The 12,115-nt window shown below is 45.8% G+C and overlaps 1 protein-coding gene across 1 annotated transcript in view; it reads right to left on the reverse strand.

Moving 5' to 3' along the window:
• Positions 1-12,115, reverse strand: part of mocos (molybdenum cofactor sulfurase) — a 234,128-nt gene that overhangs the window by 99,856 nt on the left and 122,157 nt on the right. The window contains exon 8 of the mRNA XM_043690069.2: positions 5,415-5,849. Coding sequence (XP_043546004.2) covers positions 5,415-5,849 — 435 coding nt within the window. The remainder of the gene's footprint in view (positions 1-5,414; positions 5,850-12,115) is intronic.

Here is a 12,115-nt window from a genome sequence, read left to right on the forward strand (position 1 = left end):
AATGCATGCAATATTCCAACTGTGGTCTAACCAATGTCCTGTACAGCCGCAACATGACCTCCCAACTCCTGTACTCAATACTCTGACCAATAAAGGAAAGCATACCAAACGCCTTCTTCACTATCTTATCTACCTGCGACTCTACTTTCAAGGAGCTATGAACCTGCACTCCAAGGTCTCTTTGTTCAGCAATACTCCCTAGGACCTTGCCATTAAGTGTATAAGTCCTGCTAAGATTTTTTTTTCCCAAAATGCAGCACCTCGCATTTATCTGAAGTAAACTCTATCTGCCATTTCTCAGCCCATTGGGCCATCTGGTAAAGATCCTGTTGTAATCTGAGGTAATCCTCTTCGCTGTCCGCTACATCTTCAATTTTGGTGTCATCTGCAAACTACCTCTTATGCTCGCATCCAAATCATTTATGTAAATGACAAAAAGTAGAGCGCCCAGCACCGATCCTTGTGGCACTCCACTGGTCACAGGCCTCCAGTCTGAAAAACAACCTCCACCACCACCCTCTGTCTTCTACCTTTGAGCCAGTTCTGTATCCAAATGCCTAGTTCTCCCTGTATTCCATGAGATCTAACCTTGCTAATCAGTGTCACATGGGGAACCTTGTCTAACGCCTTACTGAAGTCCATATAGATCACATCTACTGCTCTGCCCTCATCAATCTTTTTTGTTACTTATTCAAAAAACTCAATCAAGTTTGTGAGACATGATTTCCCACACACAAAGCCATGTTGACTATCCCTAATCAGTCCTTGCCTTTCCAAATACATGTACATCCTGTCCCTCAGGATTCCCTCTAACAACTTGCCCACCACCAAGGTCAGGCTCACCGGTCTATAGTTCCCTGGCTTGTCTTTACCGCCTTTCTTAAACAGTGGCACCACCTCCAGTCTTCCGGCACCTCACCTGTGACTATCGATGATACAAATATCTTAGCAAGAGGCCCAGCAATCACTTCTCTAGCTTCCGACAGAGTTCTCGGGTACACCTGATCAGGTCCTGGGGATTTATCCACCTTTAACCATTTCAAGGCATCCAGCACTTCCTCCTCTGTAATCTGGACATTTTGCAAGATGTCACCATCTATTTCCCTACAGTCTATATCTTCCATATCCTTTTCCACAGTAAATACTGATGCAAAATATTCATTTAGTATCTCCCCCATTTTCTGTGGCTCCACACAAAGGCTGCCTTGCTGATCTTTGAGGGGCCCTATTCTCTCCCTAGTTACCCTTTTGTCCTTAATATATTTGTAAAACCCCTTTGGATTCTCCTTAATTCTATTTGCCAAAGCTATCTCATGTCCCCGTTTTTGCCCTCCTGATTTCCCTCTTAAGTATACTCCTACTTTCTTTATACTCTAATGATTCGCTCGATCTATCCTGTCTGTACCTGACATATGCTTCCTTCTTTTTCTTAACCAGACCCTCAATTTGTTTAGACATCCGGCAGTCCCTATACCTATCAGCCTTCCCTTTCACCCTGACAGGAATATACTTTCTCTGGATTCTTGTTATCTAATTTCTGAAGGCTTCCCATTTTCCAGCCGTCCCTTTACCTGAGAACATCTGCCTCCAATCAGTTTTCGAAAGGTCTTGCCTAATACCGTCAAAATTGGCCTTTCTCCAATTTAGAACTTCAACTTTCAGATCTGGTCTATCCTTTTCCATCATGATTTTAAAACGAATAGAATTATGGTCGCTGGCCCCAAAGCGCTCCCCCACTGATACCTCAGTCACCTGCCCTGCCCTATTTCCCAATAGTAGGTCAAGGTTTGCACCTTCTCTAGTAGGTACATCCACATACTGAATCAGAAAATTGTCTTGTACACACTTAAGAAATTTCTCTCCATCTAAACCTTTAACACTATGGCAGTCCCAGTTGATGTTTGGAAAGTTAAAATCCCCTACCATAACTATCGTATTATTCTTACAGATAGCTGAGATCTCCTTACAAGTTTGTTTCTCAATTTCCCTCTGACTATTGGGGGATCTATAATACAATCCCAATAAGGTGATCATCCCTTTCTTATTTCTCAATTCCACCCAAATAACTTCCCTGGATGTATTTCTGGGAATATCCTCCCTCAGCACAGCTGTAATGCTGTCCCTTATCAAAAATGCATCTCCCCTTCCTCTCTTGCCTCCCTTTCTATCCTTCCTGTAGCATTTGTATCCTGGAACATTAAGCTGCCAGTCCTGCCCACCCCTGAGCCATATTTCCGTAATTGCTATGATATCCCAGTCCCATGTTCCTCACCATGCCCTGAGTTCATCTGCCTTCCCTGTTAGGCCCCTTGCATTGAAATAAATGCAGTTCAATTCGTTAGTCCTACCTAGTCCCTGCCTGCCCTGACTGTTTGACTCACTTCTGTTCTCAGCTGTGCCTGTCTCAGATCGATATCTTTCCTCACTATCTCCCTGGGTCCCACCACCCCATCTTATTAGTTTAAATCCTCCCAAGCAGTTCTAGCAAATTTCCCTGCCAGTATATTAGTCCCCTTCCAATTTAGGTGCAATCCGTCCTTCTTGTACAGGTCACTTCTACCCCAAAAGAGATTCCAATGATCAAAAAATGTGAATCCTTCTCCCATACATCAGCTCCTCAGCCATGCATTCATCTGCTCTATCCTCCTACTCCTGCCCTCACTAGCTCGGAGCATTGGGAGCAATCCAGATATTACTATCCTTGAGGACCTCTTTAATTTCTGCCTAACTCTCTGTAATCTCCCTTCAGAGTCTCAACCTTTTCCCTTCCAATGTCGTTGGTTCCAATGTGGACAATGACCTCCTGCTTGTCCCTCTCCCCCGTGAGAACATTCTGCACCCTCTCTGAGACATCCTTGATCCTGGCACCAGGAAAACAATACACCATTCTGCTTTTTCTCTGCTAGCCACAGAAACGTCTGTCTGTACCTCTGACTACAGAATCCCCTGACACAATTGATCTCTTGGAAGCCGACGTACCCCTCGTTGCATTATAGCCAGTCTCAATACCAGAAACTTGGGCTGTTCGTGCTACATTCCCCTGAGAATCCATCACTCCCTACATTTTCCAAAAGAGCATACCTGTTTGAAATGGGTATATCTACAAAAGAATCCTGCACTAGCTGCCTACCTCTCTTACCCTTCCTAGAGTTAACCCATCTATGTGACTGTATCTGAGACTTTCCCCCCTTCCTATTTCTGCCATCCATCACATACTATTACTGTTGCAAATTCCTCATTGCTTCTATCGGTCTCTCCAACTGATCCATTCGATCTGATAAGATTCGCATCCAACAGCATTTATGGCTGATACAATCCGCAGTAACCCTTAAACTCTCTTTAAACTCCCACATCTGACAAGAAGTACATATCACTGCAAAGGCCATCCTTCACAATCTACAGACCCAGAAAATAACACCGTCTTATTCCTCTACAAACACTGCCCAGGTTAAATTAATAGCTATGGCTTATATTTTATGTTTAGTCAAGAGACTTATCTCCAAAAACATATAATCAAGAAAGAATCCACTATTCTCACTACTACAGCCTTTCTCTTGGACAGACTTAAAACTACAATTAACTTATCTGATTCTGTGCTGTGAACTTCGCCCAACAGTTCCTCCAAGATTAGTTGTGAATTTCACTGTTTGTTAATTTTCCCAGATTCACTCCGATGTCCAGCGATACACGAATTCAAACAGCAAAGGCGGTAACTGTGCAGGTTCTCTCTCTCTCTGTCTCCTGCAATGTCCTCACCATGTGCTTCCTTTGTCTGCTCTTCCACCTTTTAAAACTGCTGATGTTTTGACTTTTTTTCCCAAAGTTCCAAAACAATGCAACAGCATATAAAACAGTAATTGCTGCTCCTGGAATTCGAGGAAATCACCTCCAACACCTAAAATACCTAAAAAAAAAGGAGCAGCTCTTACAGCCAGAAAGTTTTCCTGTCCTTTTATGTGGATTGGCTGTGGTTTCCAGGGATTCCATAGTTTCCAGGTTCGATGGATGAGCCATGAGGAATGCAGGGATAGGGTAGGGAGTGAGTCTGGGTGGGATGCTCCTCTTCGGAGGGTCAATGTGGACATGATGGGCCAAATGGCCTGCTTCCACACTGTAGGGAATCTATGAATATCAGTACCTCAATAAAAATCTCACATAGAAAGTACTTTTAGGATACTAAATTTTACCCAGATTACCATTTTCCAAAAATATTTTATCATATTTGATTAACAATATAATCCTAAATCCACATTAATAGTAGAAACCATGTATGCAAACTTATCATGCTGCATTTACATTATCTGACAAATGAATGGTGCTGTATTATCTTTACAAATTAAATGACTTCTGCAAATCCTCCGTCACCACTTATTCACAGTATCTGAAATTTATAATGTAAAAATTAGTGCAAATCCACATCATAGCTCTTGTTGGAGCTGCAACACTAAGTATACTTATGGAAAAAAGATGAACAATATAAATTTATAACATACACTTGACAATCTCCAGCAGCATTGTATTCTGTAAATCATACAAAATGGCCTTTCTCTCTCTGTCCTTTGTACTTTGTTTCCATGTCTCTATTTTTCTGCCTTTTTTTTCTCTCACTAATTTGTTTTTCATTTTTCTCTTTCTCTCCCATTTCTTTCTCCAGTGGCATTGTGTTATGTGGCAGATAAAGAAGCCAACAAATGTACATACTGTATTTGGGGTTGGAGTTGGTGTTGTGGATAAAGTGTAATCTTGAATGATCTGTTAACATTCGCTCTGCTGCAGTCACCTTTTTTTAAACCTTTCCCTTCGATTCCAATAAGTTATTTCTCACAATTCTTAACTCCAGCAATAAAACTTAGTAAAATCTTTCTTTCAATTTAAAAGAGAATTAATGGAAGAAATCATGTATTACTACAATATTTGTGCACTACGATTACAAAATTAAGTTTTTGTGAAATGACTTCTGCTAGGGAAAAACGATTCCTGTCTCTGCACGAATAACCTAACCGTGTTTTGTAATGAAGGCGAGCTCATTTACATAATTCTCAGTCAGTGTATGGTTCATGATGCGCTGTGAATTCAATAGCTGTAGCGTGTATAAAATCAGAACATAGTACAGTCGTAAGTAGAAGACATCTGACAGTTCATAAAAAATTCATTTTTTGTTGTCAATTGTGGAGATTTAGAGGACTGTCATTATAGAAAAACAAAAATGGAGCGAATATGAAAGGGTGGTCATTTAAGTAAATGGCTCAATGAGATTCCTAGATTGACAAAACTATAAACAGTCCTTTTCAGTGAAATCTTTATGTCTGTTTTAAATCTGTATAATTATGATCATTAAAACAGGGCATGAATGGCAATAAAAAACTTCAAAATACTAAAACTTTTGCAAGAGAAAAAGAAAATTTCACACCCACCTCAACAGCAGCACAAGACTTGATTGGGTATAAGTAGATGTTGGTGAGTGTGACTGACTTACTGCCGTCGATTAATTTGGAAGTTTCTTGGTTTTCAACCAACTTGAGCTGATTATCTGAAGAGTTCTGAGATAGGGGAATCTCAATTCTGGCAGAATTTTGTGCTGCAGCAATTTCTGAAGAGATTTTGTTTGTTGTTTCATCTGTGCAATGTCCTGCCCACGATTCATCACGTCTTGTCATTGTTCCACACCTTTCAAGCATGGACAAAGTGTCTTTGTCAAAGCAAACTGGCTGCTTAACGAAACAACCAAGAATAAATTTTAAAAATTTTTGTGCATCATCAAATGTAGACATGTAGCCAAAGGATATTCGGACTGATCCGGTGGGGCGGCCGTCAATCAAATCCAAAGAATCTCCACAGACATGACCTGCCTATTGTAAAGAAATAAGAATTTTTAACATTCTATCCATCAATTTTCATCAGCCACTATTTTTGTCAGTAATAATATTCATGGGCTTAGATTCAGATCCTAAGACACACAGTGAAATTTGAGTAAAAAAAAATCTGGAAAGCTAGTCTAGTAGCAACCATGCAACAATTGCAGAGTGTCGTAAAAAGCCATCTGGTTCACTCATGTTCTTTAGGTAAAGAAATCAGGCATCCTTACCTGGTTTGGCCTGCTTGTAACTCCAGACACACAGCAATGTGGTTGACGCTTCAATGCCCTCTGAAATGGCCGAGTGAGCCACTTAGTTCAAAGGCAGTTAGGAACAGGCAAAAAATACTAGTCTTGCTAGGGATGCCCTCATCCCATGCAAGAATCAAACTGAAAAATAACTGCCAGTCAAGTAGAGGTAGATGTCTGCAATTTATCCACAACTGGAGAGAGACCCAGGTCACAAATGAATGAGGGCAGGATGGAGGTACATGGAGGAGGCTGTAGTCTGGAAGGTGCACGGGAGACTACAGATTGAAAGCAAGATCAGGGAAATGGTTCCCAGCTGAACCCAACCCTTTCTCTGATACCTGGTCCCTCGATCAGAGATCTCATTCTTACAACCTGCACAAGCAAACTGCCAGTAAACCAACACTGTTGATTTTCATGGAATGACGGCTCTACTCACGACTGACTGAATATCAGCAGAGGTACAATGAGGCCATCAAGTGGGCCTTAACTTTAGATAATACAGTCAACCACACCTTATATTACTTTGTTGGAGACTGGGAATGTTTAGAAGAATTAGAGGCAATTTCATAGAAACTTACAAAATTCTTAAAGAGATAGACAGGTAGTGAAGAAAAAGATGTTTTCCTTGACATTTGAACCAGGGGACACAACCTCAGAAGAAAAGACAAGCCATTTGGAACTGAGGTGAGGAGGAAACTCATCACTCAGAGGGTGGTGAATCTTTAGACTTCTTTACGTGAGAGGACTGTGGAGGGTTTGTTGTTAAGTGAGTTCAAAACAGAGACAGATACAGTTCTAGTTACTAATGTATCGAGGAATATATGGATAGTGTGGAAATATGGCACTGATGCAGATGACCAGCCGTGATCTAGGATGGCTGAGTAGGCTCAAGGGGCTGAATGGCATACCTCTGCTCCTAAGTTCTTATGATCGAAAGGAAAATGACGCGAGAACCAATGGTTGAATTGGTTAGTCCTTGCTTTAATGGATAGGAAATAGGTAGGCACGTTTACATATACCTGAGTAGATTTCTGTGTCAGTGCTGAATTGGACAGCTTGACTGGAGGGTTGGGTGTTTCTAGATTATTTTAAGACAGAGTTAGATTGTTTCTTAATCAGTAGGGGATCAAAGGTTACAGGAAGAAGGCAGAAGAATGGGTTGAGAAATATATCAGACATGACTGAATGGTGGAGTACACTTAATAGGCCAAATGGCCTAATTCTGCTCCTATATCTTATGGTCTTATGGAGCACAAGTCTTCAGTATCACAGATGTTTGCTCCATCCAATATGTTCAGTGTTCCTTTACATCTAGATGACACACTTCTCGCTGTTTCTCATCTAAACATATTCACCTTATACATCTGTTAATAGGAGCAAGATGCACAAAACATGAAGCAGCAGCACATCTTGAGCAGCGTGAAAGTTTCATCCAACCTGCAAACTATCAATTCTTTTGAGGAGGAACTATTTAAGTTTTAGACATGAACAAGATGGGCAAAGAAGATGATGGAGCGTTTTGAGGTAGACAGGAGCAATGAGGGTCAGACTCCACACAGTCATGGTCTAATGTATATTTGTTTTAATCCTTATAGAATTTAGAGTCATAAAAATCTATAGCACGGAAAGAGACACTTTGGTCCAACCAGATATCCTAAATTAATCGAGTCAATTTGCCAGCATTTGGCCAATATGCCTCTAAACCCTTCCTATCGATGTATCCATCCCAATGTTGTAATTGTACCACTTTCTCTGGCAGACACACAACACTCTCTGTGTGAAACGGTGTCACCTAAGGTTACGATTTTCTAAACTTCCATAAGGTGATCTCTCAGCCTCCGACACTCCGGGGAAAATTGCCCCGGTCTGTTCAGCCCCTCCTTATAGCTCAAATCCTCCAACTCTGGCAACATCCTTGTAAATCTTTTCTGAACCCTATCAGGTTTCACAACACCTTTTCCATAGCAGGGAGACCAGAATTGAACACAATATTCCAAAAGTGCTGTACAGCTGAAACATGGTCTTCCAACTCCTACACTCAATGCACTGGCCAATAAAGGAAAGTATACCAAACGCCTTCTTCACTATCCTATCTACCTGCAACTCCACTTTCAAGGAACTCTGAACCTGCACCCCAAAGTCTCTTTGGCAAAAGTAAGGACTGCAGATGCTGGAGACCAGAGTTGAAAAATGTGATGCTGGAAAAACACAGCAGGCCAGGCAGCTTAAGAGGAGCAGGAGAATCGATGTTTCGGGCATAAGCCATTCTTCAGGAATGAGGCTGGTGTGCCAGGCGGGTTGAGATAAAAGGTAGGGTGAAGGGGATTTGGGGGAGGGGCGCTGGGAATACGATAGGTGGAAGGAGATGAGGGTGAGGGCGATAGGCCGGAGAGGGGGTGGGGCGGAGAGGTCGGGAAGATGATTGCAGGTCAAGAGGGCGGTGCTGAATCCGGGAGTTGGGACTGAGATAAGGTGGGGGAAGGGGAAATGAGGAAGCTAGAGAAATCTACATTCATCCAGTGTGGTTGGAGAGTTCCTAGGTGGAAGATGAGGCGCTCTTCTTCCAGGCATCATGTGGTCAGGGTCTGGCGATGGAGAAGGCCAAGAATCTGCATGTCCTTGGCGGAGTGGGAGGGAGTTAAATTGGGTTGGTTGGTGTGGGTGTCCCAGAGGTGTCCCAGAGGTGTTCCCTGAAACGTTCCGCAAGTATGCGGCCTGTCTCCCCAAAGTAGGGGAGACCACATCGGGTGCAACGGATACAGTAAATGATGTGTGTAGAGGTGCAGGTGAATTTGCGACGGATATGGAAGGATCCATTGGGGCTTTGGAGGGAGGTGAGGGGGGAGGTGTGAGCGCAAGTTTTGCACTTCTTGCGGTTGCCGGGAAGGGGCCGGGAGTGGAGGTTGGGTTGGTCGAGGGTGTGAACCTGACAAGGGAGTCGCGGAGGGAGTGGTCTCTCCGGAACGCTGATAGGGGTGGGGAGGGGAATATATCCCTGGTGGTGGGGTCTGTTTGGAGGTGGCGGAAATGACGGAGGATGATACAATGTATCCAGAGGTTGGTGGGGTGCAAGGTGAGGAGCAGTGGGGTTCTGTCCTGGTGGCGATTGGAGGGGCGGGGTTCAGTGGCGGAGGGGCGGGGTTCAATGGCAGAGGTGCGGGAAGTGGAGATGCAGTGGAGAGCATCGTCGACCACGTCTGAGGGGAAATTGCGGTCTTTGAAGAAGGAGGCCATTTGGGTCGTTCGGTAGTGGAATTGGTCCTCCTGGGAGCAGATGCGGCGAGGCGAAGGATTTGGGAATATGGGATGGTGTTTTTACAGGGGGCAGGTTGAAGGAGGTGTAATCTAGGTAGCTGTGGGAGTCGGTTGGTTTGTAGTAAATGTCTGTGTTGAGTCAGTCGCCCGAGATAGAAATGGAGAGGTCTAGGAAGGGGAGGGAGGAGTCTGAGACAGTCCAGGTAAATTTGAGGTCGGGGTGGAAGGTGTTAGTAAAGTGGATGAACTGTTCAACCTCCTCACGGGAGCACGAGGTAGCGCCAATACAATCATCGATGTAGCGGAGGAAAAGGTGGGGGGGTGGTGCCAGTGTAGCTGCGGAAGATGGACTGTTCCACATATCCGACGAAGAGGCAGGCATAGCTGGGGCCCATGCGGGTGCCCATGGCTTCTCCTTTGGTTTGGAGGAAGTGGGAGGAATGGAAGGAGAAGTTGTTAAGAGTGAGGATCAGCTCAGTCAGTCAAAGGAAGGTGTCAGTGGAAGGGTACTGGTTAGGTCGGTGGGAGAGGAAGAAGCGGAAGGCTTGGAGGTCTTTGTGATGGGGGATGGAAGTGTATAGGGACTGGATGTCCATCGTGAAGATAAGGCATTGAGGACCGGGGAAGCGAAAATTATGGAGGAGGTGGAGGGCGTGGGTGGTGTCCCGAACATAGGTGGGGAGTTCTTGGACTAAGGGGGACAGGACAGTGTCAAGGTATGCAGAGATGAGTTCAGTGGGGCAGGAGCAGGCTGAGACAATGGGTCGGCCGGGGCAGTCAGGTTTGTGGATTTTGGGCAGGAGGTAGTAATGGGCGGTGCGGGGTTGTGGGACTATGAGGTTGGAGGCGGTGGATGGGAGATCCCCTGAGGTGATGAGGTTCTGGATGGTCTGGGAGATGATGGTTTGGTGGTGGGAGGTGGGGTCATGGTCAAGGGGGCAGTAGGAGGAGGTGTCCGCAAGTTGGCGTCTAGCTTCAGCGGTGTAAAGATCGGTGCGCCAAACTACTACTACACCCCCCCCTCCCCCCCCCTTGTCTGCCGGTTTGATGGTGAGGTTGGGGTTGGAGCAGAGGGAGTGGAGGGCTGCGTGTTGTGAGGGTGCGAGGATGGAGTGGGTGAGAGGAATGGACAGGTTGAGGCGGTCAATGTCGCAGCGGCAGTTGGATATGAACAGATTGAGGGCGGGTAAGAGGCCAGCATGGGGTGTCCAGGTGGATGGGGTGTGTTGGAGACGGTAGAAGGGGTCATCAGAGGGTGGGCGAGAGTCCTGGTTGAAGAAGTAGGCACGGAGGCGAAGGCAATGGAAGAAATGATCAATGTCTAGCCGCGTGTCGAACTCACTGATTTGGGAGCGTAGGGGGATGAAGGTGAGGCCTCTGCTGAGGACTGATCGTTCATCCTCAGAGAGGGGGAGGTCTGGAGGGATGGTGAAAATAAGGCAGTGCTGGGACGTAGGAGCTGGTGTGGGGCTGGAGCTGGGAGTGGGGGCGGAGTTAGGCTTGGGGGCGGAGTTAGTCGTGGGGGCAGAATTAGTCGTGGGGGCAGAGTTAGTCGTGGGGGCAGAGTTGGCCGTGGGGACGGAGATCGACGTGGGGGCGTAGATCAACGTGGTGTGGTTTTCTGGAGGGATGGTGAAAATACAGCAGGGCTGGGAGCTAGGACCTGGTGTGCGGTTTTCTGGAGGAATGGTGAAAATACATCGCTGAAGCTAGACGCCAACTCGCGGACACCTCCTCCTACTGCCCCCTTGACCATGACCCCACTTCCCACCACCAAACCATCATCTCCCACACCATCCATAACCTCATCACCTCAGGGGATCTCCCATCTACCGCCTCCAACCTCATAGTCCCACAACCCCGCACAGCCTGTTTCTACCTCCTACCCAAAAACCACAAACACGAATGCCTCGGTCGACCCATTATCTCAGCCTGCTCCTGCCCCACCGAACTCATCTCTGCATACCTCGACACTGTCCTGTCCCCCTTAGTCCAAAAACTCCTCACCTACATTCGGGACACCACCCACGCCCTCCACCTCCTCCATGATATTCGCTTCCCCGGCACCCAACGCCTTATCTTCACGATGGACATCGAGTCCCTATACACTTCCATTCACCATCACAAAGGCCTCCAAGACCTCCGCTTCTTCCTCCCCCGCCGACCCAACCAGTACCCTTCCACTGACACCCTCCTTCGACTGACTGAACTGGTCCTCACTCTTAACAACTTCTCCTTGCAAAACTCCCTCCAAACCAAAGGAGTAGCCATGGCACCCGCATGGGCCCCAGCTATTCCTGCCTCTTCGTCGGGTATGTGGAACAGTCCATCTTCCGCAGCTACACAGGCACCACCCCCACTTTTTCCTCCGCTACATTGATGATTGTATTGGTGCTACCTCGTGTTCCCACAAGGAGGTTGAACAGTTCATCCATTTTACTAACATCTTCCACCCCGACCTCAAATTTCACTGGACTGTCTCAGACTCCTCCATCCCCTTCCTAGACTTCTCCATTTCTATCTTGGGCGACCGACTCAACACAGACATTTACTACAAACCGATCGACTCCCACAGCTACCTAGATCACACCTCCTCCCACCCTGCCCCTTGTAAAAACGCCATCCCATATTCCCAATTCCTTAGCCTGCGCCGCATCTGCTCCCAGGAGGACCAATTCCACTACTGAACAACCCAAATGGCCTCCTTCTTAAAAGACCGCAATTTCCCCTCTGACGTGGTTGACGATGCTCACC

This window comes from Chiloscyllium plagiosum, unplaced genomic scaffold (genome assembly GCF_037043375.1).
Source record: "Chiloscyllium plagiosum isolate Xiang-an unplaced genomic scaffold, Cpla_swu_hap1 HiC_scaffold_5, whole genome shotgun sequence".
Classification (NCBI taxonomy): Eukaryota; Metazoa; Chordata; class Chondrichthyes; order Orectolobiformes; family Hemiscylliidae; genus Chiloscyllium; species Chiloscyllium plagiosum.